Below are 23,160 nucleotides of genomic sequence, written 5' to 3'. Positions count from 1 at the left end.
TATTTTGGTTTTTATGGTTTTATCGTTATACTTCGGTTTTTATGGTTATTATAAGCAATAATTATGCACACCTGGATTATGTACAGCTATTATTAAGTTATATAAACAATGTATACCCAAACTGCTTGCTTTTTCTCTATAATTACGAAATTTATGTAGTGGGTACAATTTTTGTTTTTTAGAGCAGTAACTTGTAAGAATAGAAGTGCTGAAATGCATGCATTGTATTTTCAAAAATATGTTTAAATGTGGTAGTACTACTACCCTTATTACTTCCATAGCTGTTTCTGCTTTTATAAAAGCGTTAGAACACTTAAATAAAACCAACCAGCATTAATGAACAAGTAATACACCAGAAAACTATACAGAATCCTTGAATACTTCAGTGTGAGTAGTGTGCTGTCTGTTTCTAATTAAATTTGTTCTTAGATTACTCTCATTAAGTGTTCGAAGTTTGTCAAATACTTTGTGAGGTCTAAGGTAGATTTTGTGTTTGAAGGTAGAGCTTGCCTTTCCTAAACTAAATTCAATTCTACTGATTTTTCTTTTTTCTTAAAGGTAGGCAAAAAGGGAAAGCAGATAGTTTTGGAAATCAGTAAGAAGGTGTCTGGAATACAGTGGATCTGAGTGTGATACAGTCCCCACTAAATTATCAGGACCAGATCTATAAGGAGGTACTTACAAGATTGCAAGATAAACTCGTAATAAAATAAGAGGACTACTGATAAAAAATTAAAGAATCAAGAAAAAAGTTGGTCTAGTACCTGAAGGGAAAGATGGAAATGAAAACGAGTTGCAGGAGCAGCTAACTGTTTTGAGGTGTGGCAGTAGCATGCCTAAGAAGACAGATGAACAATATTTAATTTGAAATCTCAAAGGACAGGTTAGTCTGCATTCATTTACGTGTGCTGGTTTTATATGCTCTTTCTTCACAGGTCATCTGCGGTTATCCATGAACTTTATTCTAGGTACTGTATCTTTATACCTCATCTCCACATTTCTCACACAACCTTGTGAGAAATTGACTTTTCCTTGTTGGCTTTCTATTGACTAGGAAGTACCAGAGGGGAAAGCAATACCATCAACATTAGAAACTGTTACTATTTAAACAAAGATCTCCGTACAGTATGCAAGATATTGATTGGAAAAGGGAGAGCTACAGTCTGCCTGTTGCACCTTGTGAGTGCTGGAACAGGTGGTACCCTCACTGAGCTACCACGTGTAAACACTTTCTGTTCATATCATCAATGAACTTGACCACTTGTGGCATGTCACTGAGGGGCATCACCTTGCAGACTGTCTTGAAGCAGATTTTTGTTTTGCACCGTTTTGAAACATTACAAGGTTTTTGTTGCAAGCAGAGCACTGTTGCCAGCATCAGCCCTTGTTTTGCTCAGAGCTGTGTAGACTGCACAGCCCATTATTTTTCCTTGCTGCTTTGCCTCTCTTCAGGGATCTTTTCTTGTGCCAGTTATTACTTCATAACACACTCAGCCGCCTGCTGGGGTCAGAGCTGGTTTGAATGGTCTGTCCTGCAGGTGAGCCTCCTCCTGCCCTGGTCTGCAGGGTTTTCCCCTCAGCAGGATGAAGTCACTGTTGTCATCTTGCCCAAGAGAAGTATGATTACAAGGCCTTGGACTGCTCCTTATCTTTCAGTTTGCTGCTTCAGTACTGGCCTGATAGTGTTTGATTCAGCATTTCAGAGTAACCTCCTCATCCCTGTTCTTGGCAACATTGAAAAGTTCGTATTCATACTGCTGCTCGAGTGTTACTTGGTAATTCATTTCCCTCAACTTCTTTTTATCATTTGTGGTTGTGCCTGATGGTGAGACCAGTGACCTCTTGAGCTGGGGGGTTGCAGGAGGGGTCAGTGGGAGGACAAGCCCAGGGCTGAGACTCTGCTGTGGTCCACCTGGGTCAAGAAAGGCACCAGTGGGTGAGCTGGGCCTGCTGTGGGGGGCTGCAGGTGGGGCTGCTGATGGCGTTTGAGGACTTGGTGTTCTCAGAGCCCTGACAGTGCCTCTGATAAATACCCACATTGATCCTGGGTTAACACCATGGAATGCCGTGCTGCTTGTAGCATTCATTTGTTGTTATCGTGCCCAAGAACGGTACAGAAAACAGAGTGGTTTGATCTTAAGCTGTTACAGCAGAAATAACCTTGAGTGTTTCAGCATGCGTCGGCTGGCTCGTTATCTTTCACAGTCCTTTTGTGGTTGTGTTCTTTGGCTTGTTTAATTGTGGCACCAACTGCTTCTTCTGTGGTGCTATCCCTTCTCTGCTCAAGTTTAGAGCATTGATCAGGGATATGTGCACCCCTCCTCCCTTCCAGGACCTTTTTGACCTAAATACAAGGAGTAGACTTGTATTGAGTTAATGTGTTAGCAGCAGGGCTGCACAATCAAATGGATGCAAACAAATCTTTCTGCTTGACTGAGAAAGTATATATGTAACACCAATTTTTATGTAATACGTTGTTACACAGGCATATTAATATAAGAATGTATCCTAGGGTAAAAGAACCAAGATGATTTCCTAGCAACATTTTCAGATTTTAATGAAACAGTTTTGTTTGGATACTTGCAGACTCTCTGGCACATATTGCCAGTTAAGTCAAAATAGAAAAAAAGGTGTTCTGGAGAAGGAAGTGTCATTTTCCAAATTATGACTGCAGTTTTTAGCCGAGTTTCTTATGGAAATGACTTTGTAAAGGCACACTGTGTGTCTGTACACATTTTCTTCCAACTTTTAACTTGGCCTGTAGCAACTGGGTTTATTACAAAGTGCAAGTCTCGAAAATGCTAGACTCAATAAATTTCATGCAGATGTTACTCAGATATAGAAGAGAAGTTCTGTAAATCATTTTGGCTGTGAAGAAGTTGCACATTAGTTGAGGGTCTGTAGAGGAGAAAGACCTTAGTAATAATAATACCTTAGCTCTAAGAAAAGCTTTTGTTGGAAGTGGCGTCGCAGTTATTTCAAATTCATTTCTTCTAGGAGTAACTAAGTTATATAATGCTTGATTATTGTGCATTCTCTTGTTTTAGATTGTACTTTTAGCTACACTACATGAACCTTAAATATCCTCTGAGATGCTTGTCCATTAGTTTTACGAACAACTTCATTGGGTTAAAATTCCATCTATTCAGCTGAAAGTACAAGAACTTTTAAGAAATGTAAGAAGCTTTGAGCAAGTAATTGTTTGTGTTAGATAACACAGAATTAGCTTTTGCCACATATTCTTAACCTAATTAACTATAGTGTGTGGACTGAAGTAGACTAAAATCTGGCAAAAAGTCCCATCTCATCAAGGGAGCAGATGCAGATTTTAGTGTTTAGAATTCTATATTCTTACTATTCTTGAAGCAAGGAGCTTAACTGTACTACCCATGAGTGACCTGTTTTATGAAGACTGAACTTAAATTGAATACTTGGTGAAGGTTGTCTTTTTATCCTGAAATAATGGGTGAAGTACAAATGCACATTTATAAGCCACAGATTGTAAGTACAATTAGTCAGAAATATTTAATGGACTACTTTCTTAAAGTGTCTGAAAGATAACCAGGAAAAGCAAATAAATACCTCCTCAGCAAGGATGTAAATGTTCATTACAATGATTTTAAAGGTTCTCAAATGAAAGATCACCTCAGTATGTCACAATCATTAATGAAGACGTACTATGTTAATCTTCAGGCATGTTTCTCCTTCAAATAGGTTAAATTGTTAAAGAAATGCAACTGGAACTTAAGAAACATGGAATTTGTTTTGTATTTTCAGTGTTTGACTCCATTTATCTTGGAAGATGTGACAGTATATTATAAAAGAAACTTTGTAATTTTGATTGTGGGTATATTTCTGTCCTATTTATTTATTGAGTGAGATTGAATAAATAGTATTTATAATTTGAATTGCAATGTGGCCTACAGGGGTTTTGAAGTATTAAAACGTTTAATTTAAAATTATCACTGAAGGGGTCTTTCTCAACATAATCAATTTTATCTGAACATAAAGAACATCTTCCAACATCCTGAAAAAATAATTTGCAGTTGTGTGGTGACTTGCTGCTTGCACATTTCATTTTAGCAAGAGCCAACATCTTAAAGGTTGTTTCATGGCTTGAATTAGATGTCAGGGTGGGCTTTCTCCCAGAGAATGATGTGACTGATAAAACCATCATAGGAAAAAAATTAACGTAGTCTTGATTTGCTGAGCAAATATTATTTGAGTAGTGCTGTTTTCAGTGTTACAGTGCTTAATATCTAGAAATATTAGAACAGTAATATTAATATAGAAATAGTTTAATGTATTTTCAGGGCTGCTGAATCAATAGTCTTCTGAAAATTCCATGTTTTTAAAGAAGATAATTAATTACAATTGAAGTAAACAGGTTGTTTGCTCTTGCCTTGTTTTGCTTTTACCCTGTTTCTAGTCTTATATTCTCTCTTAGGCATAATAATATGCACAGGACATAGCAGATGTTCAAAAGAGAAAGAATAAGAGAGATAAGATATTGAGATTCCTGAATGAATGGCATTAATAGATCCAGAGTGGTATACAAAGAAAATCTATTTTGAGAAAGGGAAATTGTGCAGTGATTTAATAATGTCAGTTTTCAGCATTTGAAATATTTTTCTTTGCTTTTCCTTAACTAAAGTGTAAATGCATAAATTGACAAATGACTGAACTTATGTCCTCCTACAGATTAGCATTTAATTTTTATTTGAAACATATACTGGGGTTTCAAACTCAATCTTATTGTAGTTATGACAGCTGAACAGTAACATTAAAGTTATTTCTCAAGTCATGTTTTAAATAGGACTACTGTGGCTTAACATACTGTGACTAAAAGTCTTAGCTTGGGTTTACAGAACATAAACTGTAGTGATATATGTGCCTTTAACATACTCTCAGACATTTTAGTCTCAGAAATATTTTTATTGCAGGTTTGTTCTGTTCTCACCAGAGTGGCTTGAATTACAGCTAATACAGGACAGCGCAAGAGAGGGAAATGAGAGAAGACTTGGGTGCTCACACGAGAAAAATGCTGTAAGGAAAAACAAACAAGACTAGGAAACTGAAGTGTTCTTGCTGCTTATTGTGCCACAGCTGGATTGGAGTAATTTTAAAACTTCAGTGGGGTGACAGGTTCGTATGACAAAGTGCAGTTGCTGTTTATTGAAATATGTGTCAGTGTGGCACATAAAGTCCCTTGAAGGCATGGTTTCACATGGTACAAATGCTAGTGAGCTCACATGGGAAGGCTACTACCAGTGGCACTTTGCAGTTAAGCAGAACTGGATAAGAAAGAGGCTTGCCAGGGCTAGAGATTCCTGCTGGACATGGGATTTTGCTTTGTGATGTGAACCTCTCTGGTATTGCCTTAGGAAAAAGGAGAATGAGAGTTAATGGTGTTTGCATATTTGGTAAAGGGTTCTTTACCTCAGGGCTGAAGTGTTACTGTGTTACCAGTGTCCAGGCAAATAATCCTGCTGCTGTAGAAACTGATGTGCTGGTTTCTGTCACTGCTGAAGCGTGGATCCCGGTACAGGGGGTGCAGCTTTGCTGGCAGGCATGGGTGGTACTCCAGGCAGGGTGTGGAGTGTGGCTGGCATGCTGTGGTACCGTAGGGCTTGGCCAATGGCTGGCTGACCTCTGAAGGCTTGGAGCAACTGACTCAGACAAATGCTATCCTCTGGTTAAGGTAGCATCTCCAAAAGCATTTTTCACAGGTGTGGTAGGAAGGGACTGGCATCAGAGTGTGAAACACCCAGTTCTGTCACTGGTGTGCCATTGTGAATCTGTGATTGGATGTTTTTTACAACTGGAGGCCAACATCTGTTTCCTACTTACTTCCCTTCACATCTAAGAACTCATCTGGCTTTTATCTGGCTTTCTGTAATTTGTCCTTCTCATGTACTTAGTTGTTTGTACTAATGACTCTTTGAAGAGAGGGTTTGATAAAAACTATGGTGGATATGGTATGCCATGTTTACTAATTACTACTACATTAGTCTGTAGTCCCAGGTTACTGTTGACTCTTTGGAGTCATAATCAGTTCATATTTCCAAGTGGCAGATTTTGAATGTGATAACCAAATTCTCAGCATATTAGTTTTTGTCTGTAAGCTTTCCATTTTGTATTAATGTTTTAAATGATTGATAAATAAGTACATACTATAATTTCCCTGATATTTATTAATTGTATTGTGATGACAACAATTATTTTCATTAATATTTTAACAAAGACACAATTTGAAATTTTTTAAAAATAATTTCAAATCAAGATGTGTTGTGCACAAAGCACTTTCAATTCTTCTTCTTCCATTTGGTAGACTTAGAGCCTTGATCAGTAGAAAAGTCTCCTGTTATTTTTCAACATATTTATTACTAGGTGGCCTTAATGAAGGGACTTACTGTGCTTTAGCAACTGAGGAGAAATGGCATAATTTGACTAAAGTGAAACCGTGCAAATGAAGGGGGGGTGTGTGTGTAGAACTCGAGAATTTTTTTAAGGGTAAGATGAAGGTATGAATGATGGCATTGAGTTCAGGGAAACCATAAAGTTTTCAAAGGCGGACAAAGCCTTGAAATAGGATGATGGATGAATTATTTTCAAGTCTGAAACTCTAGGTGCTTCAAAGGATCTGAATGACTAATTGTTGGTACTCAAACACACACTCAGTGTGTGGGCAGGGCAGTTGGCTTAAAACTCAAACCTCATTTTTAATTGCTTCTATTTTTTGGAAAGGTTTGTATGATTACTTTTTAAATGTTCAGATCTTAAATTCTGATGGCGCTAGTGCATTTGTTTTTTACATGCTTTAAGAAAAATAATTTTATTTCTCACTGTATTTCTTATTTTTCTTCTGTATAAGCATTATTTAGCCTATTCTTTTGTGTAATATAGTTTATTAATTGTCAGTAATTTTCTTCTCGCTTTTTATTTTGTCTAATCTTTCTAAGAGATCTACTTACCAGCGATAAGTCTGCTGAATTCTGTGCCTTGAAGATTTTTGTTTTTAATTGTACTGCACTTTGTTTTCCTGTGAGTGACTCAGTGCTTGAAAATCTTTTTTATGCATTTAAGACTGTTTTCACATTCCTCAAAAAATTAAGAAACGTTATTCGGAAGTACTCGTTCGAAGATGGAGAAGAATTATTCTGCATTTAACAGCTGGAGTTGTGCATCTCAGGTAGAAGGGCTTGTTTGTCCAAGTGTCAGTGATGGAATTACAGCTTCCAGATAAGGTCACTTAGCATGAAATTTAAGTAACCACTAAACAGAAAGTTTATTTAAACAGTTTATTGCAGGTCAGATCTAGAAAGAAATACAGAACTGATCCTGACAGTGAGATAAATGCAGTTTTGGCCTCTCTCTGTGCATCTCCTTGGCAGAAAAGGAATTCCTGTAAAGAAATGAAGAGTGGAGCTGGTATCTGGCAGAAGCTTAACATTCTCCCTGATGGAGTGATGAATGATGAGGCAATTGAGAGGGTTCACCATCTGGCAGACATTTGCATAGTTTGAGACATCTAATACACAATTATGTTTAGATAAGTATTCTAGAAATTAGAAAAAAGACTCCAACTTGACAGGACAAACAAATACTGTAGTTCTTTGAGATTTTTTTGTTGCTGAAACACAGATGCTGGTGGTAAATCTCAAGTTCTGAATGATGCTCTTTGCCAAATCAAATGTTGTTATAACTTGCTTCCAACTGTTCAAATAGGATTTGTGCACATCTTGAGTGATTCTTAAGAGTCTAGCTATTTCCTCTTTACTGTTTGCCCATAGTCCCCTTGGGAGAAATGAGGTTTAGAAAATGGTGATGACATGTTGGTGCCCTGTTATTGTGACAGTATCTCCTGCTTGATTCTGACATAAAACACTGTAATGAAAAACTTATAGTGTGCATGATACAGCATAAATTGAAGAGAGCTCAATAAATGTGGTTTCTTATTCTGTTTAAGGAATTGGTCTGGAACAAACTATAACTTATATACTAAAAAACAAAGCCCATTATTCTTTTTTAATTGTACATGGATAGTTCTAATATACAAAACATTTTCCTCATAAATCAGTTTTCTCCTTAAGAGCTTGAACTGGGATTATAGTTGTCAAGCATAGTTGTTGGGGTGATGTGACAAAGATGATCAGTAGTTTTATATCCACTTACTATGCCAAATTATTTTCTGTAATTTCCCAAGAATCTCTCAGTAACTGATTGCTTATGCCTTAGATACTATGTAAATAATAGTAATTTGAAATAATTAATAAAATCACTTGGTTGTTGGTGGGTGTTTTGTATGCTGAAATGACTTTTGCTTAGGATAGTTACCTTGTATACGTAGCATGTAGGATGTACGTTGAAGAAATAGTTGTAAATGTCTCAGTATGGCCAGGGTAGAGGGGAGGATTGTCAGGGTTCTTGCACTTCCCTTTAGCTGTTTTGAATTACTGTCTGTCTCAATCCAATAGCAGTTAGTCCATGGAAACCACAGTATGTGTTTAGTAATGTCATGTATCTGTTTCAGTCCCCCTTATTCTCTGCCATCATAATCCTGGCCCTACCAGGCATTCACTGAATTTCCTGTGCAGCTCCCACGGCATCATACTTACAGAATTGCATTTGGCATCACTGACAGCACCCAGCTTCTCCAAACAATTCCCATCTTCACCTTGACACCCATCCCTTACTGCCCCTCATGCAGTTGCTACTTGTTCCCACAATCCAAACAGCATCCTCAAACATTTACATGATCCTCTTTTCCTTTGATAGCCTAGAATTGAAGTGCTTTCTAATTTAACCACATCGTGTGATGGTTCTGGTCCTTCACATGCCTTTTCTAAGACTAAATAATGCTCTAAGTTCAACATGCTATATTTTGTTTTCACTGAAGCAGAATTCTGTCTGACTTCAGATTGAGTAATGAGTTACAGGTTAAGTGGATAGTAAATTAATACAGTTTTGTAGTCTTTGATTATGTTGGATGTTTTGCCTAGACTGTTGTAGACTTCAGGTCCAGATATCTGGGGATTAAGAAATCATTAAATGCTGATATTAATTGTTATTAATGCTAATTAGAACCAGCTTGTACTTGAAGTCTTAAAGTGCATGCAGTCAGTGTAAATGAAAAAAAAAAGTAGACAAATTACTTTTGTGTCACATGTTTTCAGACCTAATACATTCTGAGAATGTGTATGCTGAATGGTTGCCAGGTTGTTTTTTTAATTACTCATTTGTCTTTGTTGGCTGACCTCTGCATCCACAATGATTCACTAATGCTGGATCTAATTTCTTATATTTTTACTTTCCTTTACTGATAGAAGGAGCACATTACATTTCTGACATAACTTAGGCCTTGTAAAATGAACCAGTGTCATTATTAATGGATTTCATCAGCCAATCTAGTGGCTTTAGAAAATGCCAGCATGTACTGAGTATAGTGCAGGCTTTGCTGTCTGCTTCATATGCTTTTATGGTCAGATTTAACTGTAAACTAAATCACTGTGGATAGGAATGATGGGAAGAGTATGCTTTTGAATAATTTCAGCTTTTTTACATGCAAGTGCATGTGTATGTTTGAGGATTTTATATGAAGATCTAGGCTTTGTTCACCAAATGCAGACAGGCAAGTAAAGGAAGCTGCAGGGAGTGATAGTTCTGCAATTCTACAGTAAGATACGAAATACAGTTTTATTGGTTGAGCTTGTGAGGTTTTTACTTGATAGCATATATAACACTGTGTTAACACACTTCATAGCATGTGTAATGAATTCCATCAGTTTCAGGAATTTGCTGTGCACACCGAATTGAAATCTGTTGATTGCAGTGGAAAGCAGACACTGAGAAGAGTATAACTGAGGACACATGAAACCCCTGTCATCTGTTCAGCAGAGCCACAACTTCAGATATTTTTGCAGTTGTCCGTAGATCAGAAGCTTTGCCAATGTGGTATTTACTTGCTATCTCATGAGGTTTTGCATCATACACTAGACATACCAGACTTAGAGAAATGTCAGGGTGCATTTAGACATCCTAGCAAACATGACCTAAACTGAAGCTTCTACTGAGATGTGTGGTCCCTACCAGGCATTCCTGATATTTTCTTTTCATGGAATATAGTAATCATGTGGCTGCAGTTTGTTTGGATGAAAAGAATAATTTTTTGACTTATCAACCAAGTGAATCAGTTTGACTCTGTGGATTCATGATCTCCAAATGAGTGAGGTGGAGAGAGTGGGGACAAAAAGAGAAGAGTGAGGAGAGGAGTAGGTCTACCAGTTTTGGTGGCAGCTACCTGCTAGATTGACATAGCTGAAACATCAAATTATGTTTGCAAATTGCAGAAATGTATAAACCATATTAGGAAGCATTTTCTTCCATTCCCTATGCTGCTCATTTTCTCCCTTGAGCTATTGTAGCACATTAGTACAACCATACTACGAATTAGATTAGGAAGATATTTTAGCTGTGAAGTAACTTGAGTAAAAAGATTCTTGAGATGGATCACATTTGCATTGCAGTCGCATTGCAGTGATCACAAGAGAATGGAACAGCTGGACATGCAGTGGGAGCTTCTTATGCAGACATTATTCTTGATGAATTGGATTTCAAACAGGCACAGATGGAGAAGAGTGATACTGGTAGAGAGAATGGGCAAGGAGAGAATGGAGAGGTGTATGGCCTCAGCAGCTCGGGAGGGAGGTGACCAACAGAGCCAGTGTTGACGGAGATTTGAGATAATTTCTAGAGAAAAGGAGAAGGTCTGAGAGAAGCTGTTTGGGGAGGGTGTGGAAACACTTTGCTGTAAGAGAGAGATGGGAAAATGATTCCATTATTATTAGTAGGAAGGAGGACTGTGAAAGCTCAGTCCTAGTCTGTGAATGGGCTTTTTGGACAGTCAGGGATATAAATGGACTTCTGGTTTTAGTAAATTTCTACTTACAGAAGCAAATCAATGATGTGATTAGTTTTCTTTTTTAATGTTTCTTCATAAAAAACCAGTGTAATTTAACATACATGGTCAATTTCATGATCTTAAAGTCATTGTGAGATGTTAAAGTTGCATAATAATTTGTCTTTTTGCACAGTAGAGTGATATTTTGTTAGAGTTTCACTTAGCAACAGGTGTAATAAGAGGTATAATACTTGCAGTGACAATCCAATCCATTAATTTTTATCCTTGACTTAGGAATAACACAGGGAGTACATTTATGTATATATCATGGTGGCAGGAGAGATAAATCAGTAGAGTAAGACATTTTGATAGATCACAGAATTCTTTGAAAAATCAGTGCTGAAGACAACTACTGATGTTTTATACCTTTTACAAAGAATTATTTTTACTTGATATAGCAAGAAAAAAAATAAAGAGATCAAGAAAAAAATCAGCTGCTTCTCCTTCCTAAATCTTTCTCCTTTGATCAGCATCACTGTATGTAAGTTTGGACTGAAAGGCCTTGGTTGCCAGAAAAAATAAGATGGGCTCCATCAAGTGTGTAGTGTCAAAAAGTTACGTAAGCTGTCATCTGTGTATTTGAAGAGGAAGGACAGGGAAGAGGGATAGGAAATGATACAATAAGAATTGCTGAAGTGCTTTCCTTTTTTTGTGTGCATGTTGGTGGTAGTGTGGGGTTTTTTTGTTTTTTTTAAAGTGAAATAAGTGAGGTTGAAGAAAGTGGATTAAAATAAATTTCAGGGTACCGTTTAAAGGTAGAGGGACTACCAGAGAATGTAGACTTTAAAAATTGCACGAGTGTTACCTTTTCATTGTATGTGCTCTGCAGCTGAGCTGTTGCAGTAAGTCATGAGGTGCTCTGTGAGCTGTGTTGGTAATATGACTCTGTCTTAAGACCCAAGCTTGCCACTCCATTGAACTACTGCTATCTCCTTCTACACAACTTTTCTATGAACTGGGGCTGTTATTTTCCATTCTGGTGCTAAATCTCTCTAGTACAGGATCTGAGTTTACCACCTGGACTCTGATCTGGCTGATCTGGCATGTACATGCGCTTCGTAATGGGTGGAGAATGTAAAACTTGTGACTCTTTGTTCTCTGTCACTTTCCTTTGTGACTCTCCCTGTAGTTAAACCAGTAAAATTGAAATCTTTATTGAAGTATGAAATTGCATTTTTTTCCATGTACTTGTGGTAGTTATTGTATGAAGAAATAGTGCTGTTCTTGCCCTAGCAAACTTTTAAGCCACAGATTTGTAGCTAAATGTCACTTCTTTTAATTTTTTTTTCTTTTTTTTTTTTGTGACCCTCCGTCCACCCTAGCAAATATGATGCATTTAGTTACACTTATTAATTTAATTGGGTGGGAAAATGGGATGTCAAATATCCCATGAACGAATGATTGTGTTTACCTTTTGATTTGTGCCAGATTGCCTTTGGATGAAGGTTAGCAATCAATAAAAAATGAAACCTGACACTCTAAAATGGATTAAAATAAAATTGTTAATCATAACTACTTGAGAAGAATATCAAAATAGATTTTACACTTCAAATTAATCATTGAGCTTTGCTGCTTTTTATGCCCCCCATAATTTCTAATTCTGTCCACTATGGATGATTTAATTATTATGTGTAGCTGAAACTGATTTCATCATTTGCCTTAGTTTTCTGCTATTTTTTAAAATTTAAAGTATTTTTCTTTTGCTTGTTCCTATTGAATTTAGACTGTTCTGGTAAATGTAGGCCTTAATATAGCTGCCTACATTTTCCATAGTTTTAATAATACATGTTATGTTTTTAGTGGCAAATGTGATAAATTGAAGTATAAGTGCATTTGTTTAATTGACCATGATTTATCTAGGAATGTCTCTTTTAGTCTTCTGTTTCCTTTGTTGAGCTGTCTGTAATCTCATATTTTCTGATTCCAAGATTTATTTCTACTGTGCTGCCTGCAGGAAGGTAGTTGGGAATTAATGACAATGTTGAAAGGCAGGTTAGCTTTTTAGCTTAAGGCCATACAAGTAAAGGAGTCAGAAGATTATTTCTGTTTCGATTTTACTCTTCATGCTTTTTTAGTTATAAACTTGTGGTGAAAATACTATGTTTTCTTTATGATTTCATGGTAACAGCATACAGTTTAAGGAAAGCAAAAACCATATAACACCAAAACAATTGTAGTTGTACTTCTGAACATGAAAAGAATTATTTTAAAAGACAGTGTAGATTTAAAGTTGATTGTGTTCTTCAGAATTTTTTATCCTGGTTATCCTGAGTCAGAAAAAATATGGAAAGTACATTTTCTTTTTTCCCTTTTTATTTATGTGTTCAATTTCATTGTTACACTTCAGACTAATATGTTTTCTGCAGTCATGTCACCTTCCGTAGTGAAGTGGAGAAAGCTATTTAAATATGTAAAACATGACAGTGATGACAGTCCAAAATTCTTCTGTGAAATTTTAAGACAGATTTAAATGTTTTAAATTTAAATTTTAAGACAGATTTAAATGTTTTAAATTTAAATTTAAATTTAAGACAGATTTAAATTTTGGAATTCTCTAGGTTTCAGTACAATTATCTTGTGTTTGTAGTTATGATGGTGGATTTTGTTCCATGGATGCTGTTTAATATATCTATATATGTTTTTTCTCTACAGAAAAACAACTTTGTGGGTGCCCTGTGGGGAGATGCATCTGTGACATGGAGTATGTGTTTGGTCATCTACAATCTGAGGCAACATTGTGTGGGCTATATATGACAGAAAAATTACTTGTGGAGACAGTCCAGCTGAATGGCTACGTCATAATAAAGAACTGGTTTAAAAATGTTAATGTCTCAAGCCAGTAATCCAAGTTTGGGAAAGCCTAGCAGCCCAACAGTAGAAACAATTAATTTTTTGTAAACATCAGTGCAAAAAGAACAAGCAGTCGATATATATTTTATCATGTGTTCCCTGATTCTTTAGCTTTCATTACACTGAAATCATGGTATGAGGATTGGTGGGGAAGGTCCTCCCCCCATCCCCAGCACACAGTCCAGCAACTAGAGACTGTGTCAAGATGACCTCTGAGGAGATGACAGCGTCTGTTCTGCTCTCTGTGGTACAGGGTAAAGTGATAGCTGCCCAGTCAGCTGGAGATGAAAATACTGAAAATGCTTTGGACACCAGTGTTATAAGAAGACATACAGCCAGTTCAGGAAGGCAAACCACACACAATCTGTCTTACTTACACAGACTTGAAGAAGAAAGTCTTCAGGGCTCAGTGCCCAAAATATTCCCTCTGGCTAAAGAACAACTGGCTAACGACAAGAGTAATGAAAACTTCTGGGAGAGGAACAGCTCCATCTCTGATTCAGTGGAATTTCTTAACATTAACTGTAACATTGTACAGAAGAACTACAAGAGCAATATCTCCTGCAGCCAGTTGTATCAATCTTGTGCTCCTCTAGCAGGGGAAGAGGCGTGCCTGGAAACTGGAATTCCTGTTTCTCTGGAAAGAGCCATGCTTGCTGAAATTCAGTTGAAAATGAATGGACCTTCATTAAGAAGCCAGACAGCAGTAAATAAGAATGACAGCAGTGATCCTGATAAAGTGGCCTTTTTTCACTTACATTGTGCTAGTGAAAGGAATATATCAAAGGCTTTGTGTGGTTTACACAACAGCTTCCTTTTGGATGACTGCTTGCAGCCCATGAGTGATGGTGATGGTAACACCACTGGTTCCCCAGCCTGCACTTGCAGCATAATGCAGTTGACAAATAATTGTGAGAATAAAAATGGACAGCAGTTGTATGAAGATGCTTTAAGGGATAAGTTCTTATGTCTGGAAAGAGCACCACGAAAGGTTAAAGTGGCATGCTCAGGTCACAACTTCTGTGGAAATAACTTTACTGGAAGGATGCCCTCAAAGCCCTTTCTGAGCCATTTTGAGGACTGCAGTGATAACTGTGAAGAAGAGCTGGAAGAGGATTTTTTTAGAAACAAAAAGGAACGTTCGACACTCTTAATAAGACGTTTCTGTAAAAATGATAAAGAGGTTAAAAAATCAGTTTATACTGGAACAAGAGCAATTTTTAGGACTTTACCATCAGGGCACATAGGAACTGTTGCTTGGAATTATGTTGAACAAAGGAGAAACAACAGTGGCATGAAGTTTTCTAGGATTACAACAGAACAGCTAACTATAATTCAGTCTCTAATAAAATGGAAATTTAATTCCTGTCCTGAGAAGTCCTTATGGTATGAGGTAAGCTTTTCATAGTGGTTTTTTTGTTTGGTTGTTTTTTTTTTTTGTTTTGTTTCCTTGTTTGTTTTGATAACATGATAACCTTTCAATTAAAAAAGTGGCTTCAACTAGTAAATACTTAGTAACACTGAATAGGATATTTCACTTACCCACATTGAACAACCTTATGCTGAACACTGCTTTTTAGAAAAATGTACTGCCATCCTCTAAAATTCTTTTGGTTTAAAATAGCCATGTGGTAAATATGTCTATAACTATATGTATATAAAATTTTTATATATATATATGTCTATACATATATATCAGTATAAAAATGTGTGTAGGTAAATATTTATACCTAGATTTATGTATAAATTTATTTATTGATAAATATTCTTTTCATATAAGAATATAACACACCTATATACAGGATAAAAAGATAAATGCATTTTATAGATATTTATATTTTAAACAGAAAAAGTATGTAATATATGCTTATATTTTTCCATTTATATGATAGGTGTAAAATTATTTATTATAATTCTACACAATTGGATATATATAGCATATATGTATGTATAAACATTTGATGGATAAACTAATAATACAGTTGTTCCATAAATATAAGAAAAGCATTATATATGAGAGTATTAGATTGCAGTGAAAAATTTGTTGCCATGAAAAGAAAGCATAGTATTCCCCCAAGTTGAAGATATTTCTATTTCTTTTACACCTCTTTTACAATAATAAAACAAGTAATACTTGAGTAATGTACATTAATGTGGTGATACTGCCCTGGTTTGTGTTCCCTTAAGTTACATAACACAATGAATACTAAGTTTAGAATGAAATCATGAATGTATAAATTATTATTATAGAAATTACATAGCACATTCTTAATATTTTAAGATTTTAAGCACATTCTTAATTATTTTAAGTAATAAAAGATTTTCTGCGCTGGTGGAAATTAAATAGTTGTTGATGTAATCTATAAAAGATTTTGACCACTGATTACTGAGCTTAGCAAAAAAAGGAGTTGTAGTTTTCCTCTGTTAAAATGTATGAATAACCCTGAGGAAGGGGAAAAATAATCAAGGTAAAAGAGTGTGTTGTCATATAAGCTATGCGTATAAATTGGTCCTGACTAAATGGAAATCTCTTCTTCTCGAAGAAATTTCTAGCAGTTATTGCTCAGAGTCTTCAACAACTTCCAGTAGGACTGAAATGGAAGAAAACTTACATATTCATCTATCATTTACATTCATGTAAGATCACCGAATCCTATGGTAAAATTGATCAAACGAATATGAAATTTTGTCAGTGATAAGGGAAGAAAAGACTGACTCCATGACAGTTGTGGCCTCCTCTAATAGACTTGTGTCCTTCTAGAAATTAGTATTTTTCCATTTAAGTAGTTAATTGAAGAGTTCTATAAACATGTGTATGTCAGGTTTTTTACCAGGTTGCAGAGCTTTGTGGTGCTGGTGATTTTTGTGAAATTCACCACACTGATCAATGGAAGTACAAACTTGCTGGGAGAGCAGATGCAGTGAAGAGGGCGTGTTCACTGTCCTATGAAGGGGTGAATATAATTCTGTGGGTTTACTTAACATGCTGTATGCATGGTACATTTAAGTATCACTACAAATTTTAGGGGGGAGAGATGGGACAGTGTTTTGTAGCTGAGATAGCTGAAGGATGTGTTTATAAGTTTTTATTGGACATTGCCAATTTGACGTGAGTTCCTTAGGTTTTATCATGCTTGCCTGTTCAACCACTTTCCACCACCGCTGTATAATACAGAACATAAAGCATTTTGGGGTGGGAGAGCTTTAATTTTAAGATTTTTTTGTAGTCTGTTTATATGAACTCAGAAACAAAAGTAATAATTATTCACTGAATAATTATTTAAATAGAAAAAGTTCTGTCTCCAAGTCAGCAAAAGATAAACAGGGACTGTAAAGCACTTTGCATAACTACAATGCACAGAAAGAAACACGTGGTTTTAAACTTTTTCTGATCATGTGTCAAAGTGTTTCTTCATCCAGATGGACACTAAAACTGTTTTTCTTCTTATCAGCCTCTGTATATAATCTCCTTATGTTCAACATGCATCAAGTTCTCTTAGCACTGTTTTCTTGTTATTTTAGCATAGAATATTGTTTTTGTAATAATATTTGTATGTGGTTATGGCTTATATTATTAGCATTATAGATAGATTTACACAAACAGAAATTAACTTAATGGATGCCACAAATATATGGGCCTATTGAATGTATGCACTGGGTTAAAATAATTGAATGAATTATGGGCATTTGTAGGAATCTTTCATGCTAATAATCAAAGGAAGAAGGAAAAAGTAGTAAATGAATGTGGTAATTTGTTCTTCCTTTCCCCTTATCTCACCCTTTGAGCATGCATTCTGTTTGGAACAGCTAAGTGAACAGTAATTCTGTTCTTCAAGAGGAAAAAAAAGTTGGAGAAATTAAGTTTTCCTAGCAGTACTGGTGCAACATGGAACAATAGAGACCTTTATATTTTAAAGTAGGAAAATGTGGATCTCATTTGTGCATATCCCTTACATAAAAATTCTAGCTCTAATAAAGGAAAGGCACTGAACTGTCGCTTGGTTAAGTGATTTTTTCTTTTTTCTTCTTTTTTCTTCCTCTACATAGGGAGGTGGGCCTAAGAATTTGCACTATATTGAAAATACACGATGTTATATTTTTCTTCATGTAGCATATTATTACTGTTGAGAGGTATTTCATATGCAGATTTAGACTCCTCTGGATTTAATGTATGTTTTGTATGGTACCAGTTTTTTTCTCTAGCACAGGAGAGAAGTGCTTATTACTTTACCCAATTTTCTCTTCTACATGATCAATAGTTAGAGAATCTCCTTATTAGTATGTCCATTAGCATGTGGTCCAGCAGTTGATCCTCTACATTTATTGACATAAGACTTTATCTTGAATATTTTTTCTAATTTTGCACTTAGTTTTTGTAGCTAAATTCAGTGCACCATTTCCCCTTATCAGATGGGTGTGTGTAATGTGGCTGTTGTATCTGTTTAGGAGACATCTGCTTGTCTGTGTTGGAACAGTGCAGACCCCTCACATTAGTACATATTAAAGGAGTCACAAGTGCAAAGAGTTTGCCATACAAGAGATCATGAGAGTGCAGGCTCTGGTGTTGGCTTTGCTTGAACAGGTATCCACTGCTTGGACACCTGATACCAGCTGCACTGTGTTAGCAATCTGGCTGATTCCCAGAGTCAGAGTTTCTGGGATCTGTGAGATGTAAGGTTCACAGAGCTGAAGTCCACTTTGTTTTTAGCTGATATGGTGGTGGTTTTGCCGTGGTGGTAAGTAATGTGACAAAAGTGAACCTGTCCACCATTGACTAAGGTAAGAAATCTGGGCAGCTCACTAGACTTTCACAGAGTGATTCTCTCAAGCTATGCAAGTGACCTCAAGATCTGCAGATGGCAGCTGCAACAACATAGTTGCAGTGCATAATAGCTAAATTCTTTAGTTAAGCTTATTTTGTAGGCGTCAGTACTATCTCTGCTGTGTCATTACATTCCTGGTGCCAGTAGTTTGAGCTTTAAGAAGCAAGAACTCTGCTGCCTTACTCAACTCTGCTCAGATGGAAGTTAGCACTCTAATATACCTGACATTCTTCATAGTTGCTAAGTTACTAAAATGCCAATGACTAATTAGGCGACAATTAAAGAAAATATTAATTGCTCCATGTCTGTTCCCATGGAGAATAGTGATTCTATAATAGATTTACCTTGTGGGAGTTTTTCATAATTCATGCAATGATTTGGTATAGTAGTTCAGCATTTGTTAGCATCAGGTTTTTGGTCTTTTCCCCTGTAGTGTCCATGGTATTTCTATGACTCCTGTGTTAAATGAATGTCATGCAAAGATTTGTGATATGCATGGCTAATGTAAGGAGTTGTGTGTTAAGATTTCTTTATTTCCATAAAGTTGAGCTATAATCAGTTGGTGGTGTCTGTTAAGAAAAATTTCAGGGGAGAAAAAAGATTTGGAGGTAAAAAATGTTTATTTTTTGTAGACATTTTATAAAAATCTATATTTTAAAATTTTTATTAATGTGGAATCTAAAATAGTCATCTTGGATAATATTTTTTAAAAAATAGAACTAGACATGAGTTGTTTTCTGTTAATATATAGTATTTTAATTGTTGTTTATAATTAATTTTTAATTCTTAATAGATTCTTAATTACAGTAAACATTTTATAATTAATATAAATATTGATTTTAATTTTGAACCTGTAGAGAGATCTCAGTTCCCTCCCTCTGCTGTCCTACTCCCTTCCAGAGCTGTATCAGCAATTCTAGTCAGTGCATGCTTTTGTGGCATTTCTGAAAATACAGATAGATTGAGTATTTCACTATCAGTCATGGAAATAATATCTGCTTAGGCTATTTCAACAACAGTTGCATTAACCAAATGCAGGAGCTTGTTCCTGCAAATGTTAACACATGAAGAAAGGAAGGGTTAGTAATGCTGTGTGTATGTAAGAACATTTTTTGGTTGTTTTTCTCAGGTGTTGAGTTAATTGTAACCTTTAATTGTCAATATTTATCAGAATGAAGAGTGTAACCCTCTTTTATATCTAGTAGTATTTTGGAAGATACACTTTTCCAATGTATTCAAAACATAATTTATATAATGAAGAAGCCCATATTGATTCTTAAGAAGTGAAAGAAAAACTTGAAAGCATTTGTGTTAGTATGAATAAGCAGCATAGAGTGCCTGTTTATGTGCTGTGTTTCAGTCACATGACTGATCTGAGTTATTAGACAGAGGGCTTGTGGAGTGTCCACATGAAATTACCTGGACACGAGTCTTATTAGTAAAGTTATTCTGCCAAACTCTCTGAGATTCACAACCCACAAAGTAGTTTAAAAAAATTAAATTATTACTGACTTTCACTAATGAGTTGTTTTTAATTGTTTCTGTAGGAATTTCAGGTCTGGGTTTGCTGTCATACCATATTTCTGTTAGAATTACGTGCTTTTCCCACAGTTTTTTTACTTCTTGCTACATATTTTGAAAGATAGAATTCTTTAGACGGACTTTTACTCTCCCTTCACAGTTTTCCCTGCATGCCTGAAATGTAACATTGCTCTTCAGGCTAACATTTATGTTGTACTTGTACTTGTACTTGTATTTAACAAAAAAGGCTGATTTGTGATTCTGTGGTGTGGGCCACAGGCAGATTTGAGATTTTTCAGCTTTCCATTTTGAAATAAAATTTCTAGTCTAGCATGCTGAAAGGAATTTACAGGAAATAATGACATAAAGCAAATAATCTGCAAGTGGTTGGAGTGTTTCTCCACTCTAACAATAATTTTTTTATCTGACTGTGCCTGAGTATTTTGCCTGTTAAAATGCCATTGTGCATTTTAGACATAAAGGTGTATTTACTTATGGTAAAGTAGTTGGTAGGTAAGGACAAACAGGTTTTTATTCTACCCGGACCCAGTATTTCTCATTTCTTTGTTTAAAGAAAAAAGTTAATGAGCAGAATTGACTATTTGGAAAAAAATCAGGGAAGCAGGAGAAGAGCCAAATAGGCATGAAATTATGTTTTCCCTTCAGTAAGTACTGTAAAAATAAATTGAACTTTTAAAAATGAAGGTCTATACTTGTATTTGCTTTGGGTTGAGTTACTCCAGCTTTACAGGCTAGCTTTAAAACCAGAAAACTTACCCTCTGTCTGTAGAAGTCATATTGCTACCATAATGTGATAGGGTTTGAGCTAAATTGCTTAATATTTTGTATTATTTTACAGTTGCCTTATACCTTTAACAACATTGGGCCAAATTATGAACAATAAGTTTTAGCTGTGACCACACTTAGGTATTTAAAGCCAATAGTGTGGGAGTCTTGGCAAGAGCATTATATTATGCTTTCAGTTTTTCCACATTTTCTGACTTTCCTTCTAGTGACTGTTCATTAACTGTAAAGCAGCATGAAGGTCTGGTTTAGAAAATCTCTCTGCAGCACATTAAAGGGTTCATTTTAGAGTGTTAGAGTTGGACACTTTTCTAAATTCTTTCTCAGTTGAAACTAAGTTATCTCCATTACCTGTATGAACTGTTGAAAAGCTGGGTTGTTTACTCTGGTGTAAGTTAATAAAAACTGTGCCATATAAACATGACTCTCTTGGTGAGTGAATAACTAAAATCTGAATTTATGAGATTTCATATACATTTTAATTTATCTTGCTTTTCTACAATCTTTCAGAATATTTAAAAAAAATTTCTAAAATTAAATAAGCTTGGCTTGACAGTAATTGGTAGGCATATACCTTACCAGTATGATATTTCAAGAACAACTTAGAGGAAAAATGTCTACTGGAAAATTTTACTTGCCACAATATCTAAGCCATCCTCCATGAGAAATGAGGCTATTTGGTTCTTCTGTATGTGAAAAGTGATTGGATAATGTACAGTTATGAGCCCTCTGGTCGTGAAATTTTCTTGAAAATATGGACTAGTGGCAACCTAAAAGTCAAAATAAAGATTGAACATAATACAGCCATTAAGCACTGTCCAAGTATGTCCACTTGGCTACCAAGTGCCAGGGGGCTCTGAGGGTGCCCCCACACGAGTCAGAGCTAATGAACCAGGGTGACTCAGGGCAGTGTGACAGCACACAGCCTTCATCAGGAATGCTGCAAGAGGGGCAGTGCTGGAAACAAACAGCCCTGGCATTTGTAGCCACTTTTTAATTTTCTTTCTTTTTTTAAATTTTTGTTGTCCTAATAATTTCACTAGACAATGATATAGTTAGACACTATTATTTACCTGTAAAACACATGTTTCAAACAGTGTTTCTATTGTCCTGCAAATCGTGTGAAAGTAAAATTTTGTTTAATATTTTCAACTGTAACCAGATACATTAATTTTTGAACTGAGATTGAAGACTTGCTTTTAGTATAGAAAATACTGGAAGATGGAGACCTGCAGAGGAGGTTGCTGTGATAGCACAGAAGCATACAAAAGCAATGAAAAAGTTTATTTTTGTCTTGAAATCAGCACCTGCACTTGTTGCAGGACTCTGAATATTCTAAGGAACTCTCATGAATGTAGGGTTTTTTCTTCCTCTTAGCTTTTCCAGTAAGTGTAATTCCTATTGAGTGTTGCTACCATTTGGACTTTGAATCCACAGTAAAATAATGTAATCTTCTTTTAAGGTGATTAAAAGTGATTGTTATGTACTGGTTATTTTCATGCTAGTCTCTCAACACTGTAAATATTGTTTTCAAGCAATCAGAATGGATACAAGCCTTCATTAGTAAATAGTGGCCAAAACAAAGGAGGTATTATTAGCTGCTCTAGTTTCATGTTACAGCAGTCATGGTTCTTAGAGTGTTTAGGAATTCCCTTCAAGTATTAGAGAATGGGTGAAATCCTGGTCATACTGTAATCTTTTAAAATCTCCTATTGGGATAATGTTACTTGGAGGGAGAAAAAGAAGCATGTGCAGAATGAAGCTATTGGATTCATGTGAAACCATAGTTTTATGTCAGATGTTTTAAGAGACAGACGTGTGCCAAGATGACAGACAAGCTTAGATTAAGCACTTTTAAAACACTACAGTTTTATACTAAAAATATTCCCTATATAAATATATGTAATACATTGTAATATAACTCAGGTGGGATCATTAACTTAATAAATAAAAGTTCCCTCAGTCCCCATCAGTTGTTTATGCTGTTTTATACTGGTCATGTTATCACAGTGCTTGGAAGCCCTGCTTCTGGACTCGAATCTGTGTCCTTCCTAGCTGTTTTACAAACAAGTGATGATCTCATCTGTTCTCTAGACTTAGAGGCAGTTAGTTGTTAGTGAGCTCACTCAGAGTTTGAAGATAAACTTCTCCCAAACACTCTCCATATGCTGTGGCTAGATTTCCTTTTATCCTCAGCAAGCT

At 35.8% G+C, this 23,160-nt stretch overlaps 1 protein-coding gene across 1 annotated transcript in view; it reads left to right on the top strand.

Moving 5' to 3' along the window:
- PLCE1 (phospholipase C epsilon 1) overlaps positions 1-23,160 on the top strand; it is a 139,360-nt gene that overhangs the window by 9,056 nt on the left and 107,144 nt on the right. The window contains exon 2 of the mRNA XM_054515605.1: positions 13,613-15,203. Coding sequence (XP_054371580.1) covers positions 14,016-15,203 — 1,188 coding nt within the window. The 5' untranslated portion in view covers positions 13,613-14,015. The remainder of the gene's footprint in view (positions 1-13,612; positions 15,204-23,160) is intronic.

The sequence above is a fragment of the Molothrus ater genome, chromosome 8, assembly GCF_012460135.2.
Source record: "Molothrus ater isolate BHLD 08-10-18 breed brown headed cowbird chromosome 8, BPBGC_Mater_1.1, whole genome shotgun sequence".
In the NCBI taxonomy this organism is placed as follows: Eukaryota; Metazoa; Chordata; class Aves; order Passeriformes; family Icteridae; genus Molothrus; species Molothrus ater.
Note: the sequence above shows the minus strand (reverse complement) of the source record. Positions and strands in the feature narration are given on the sequence as shown.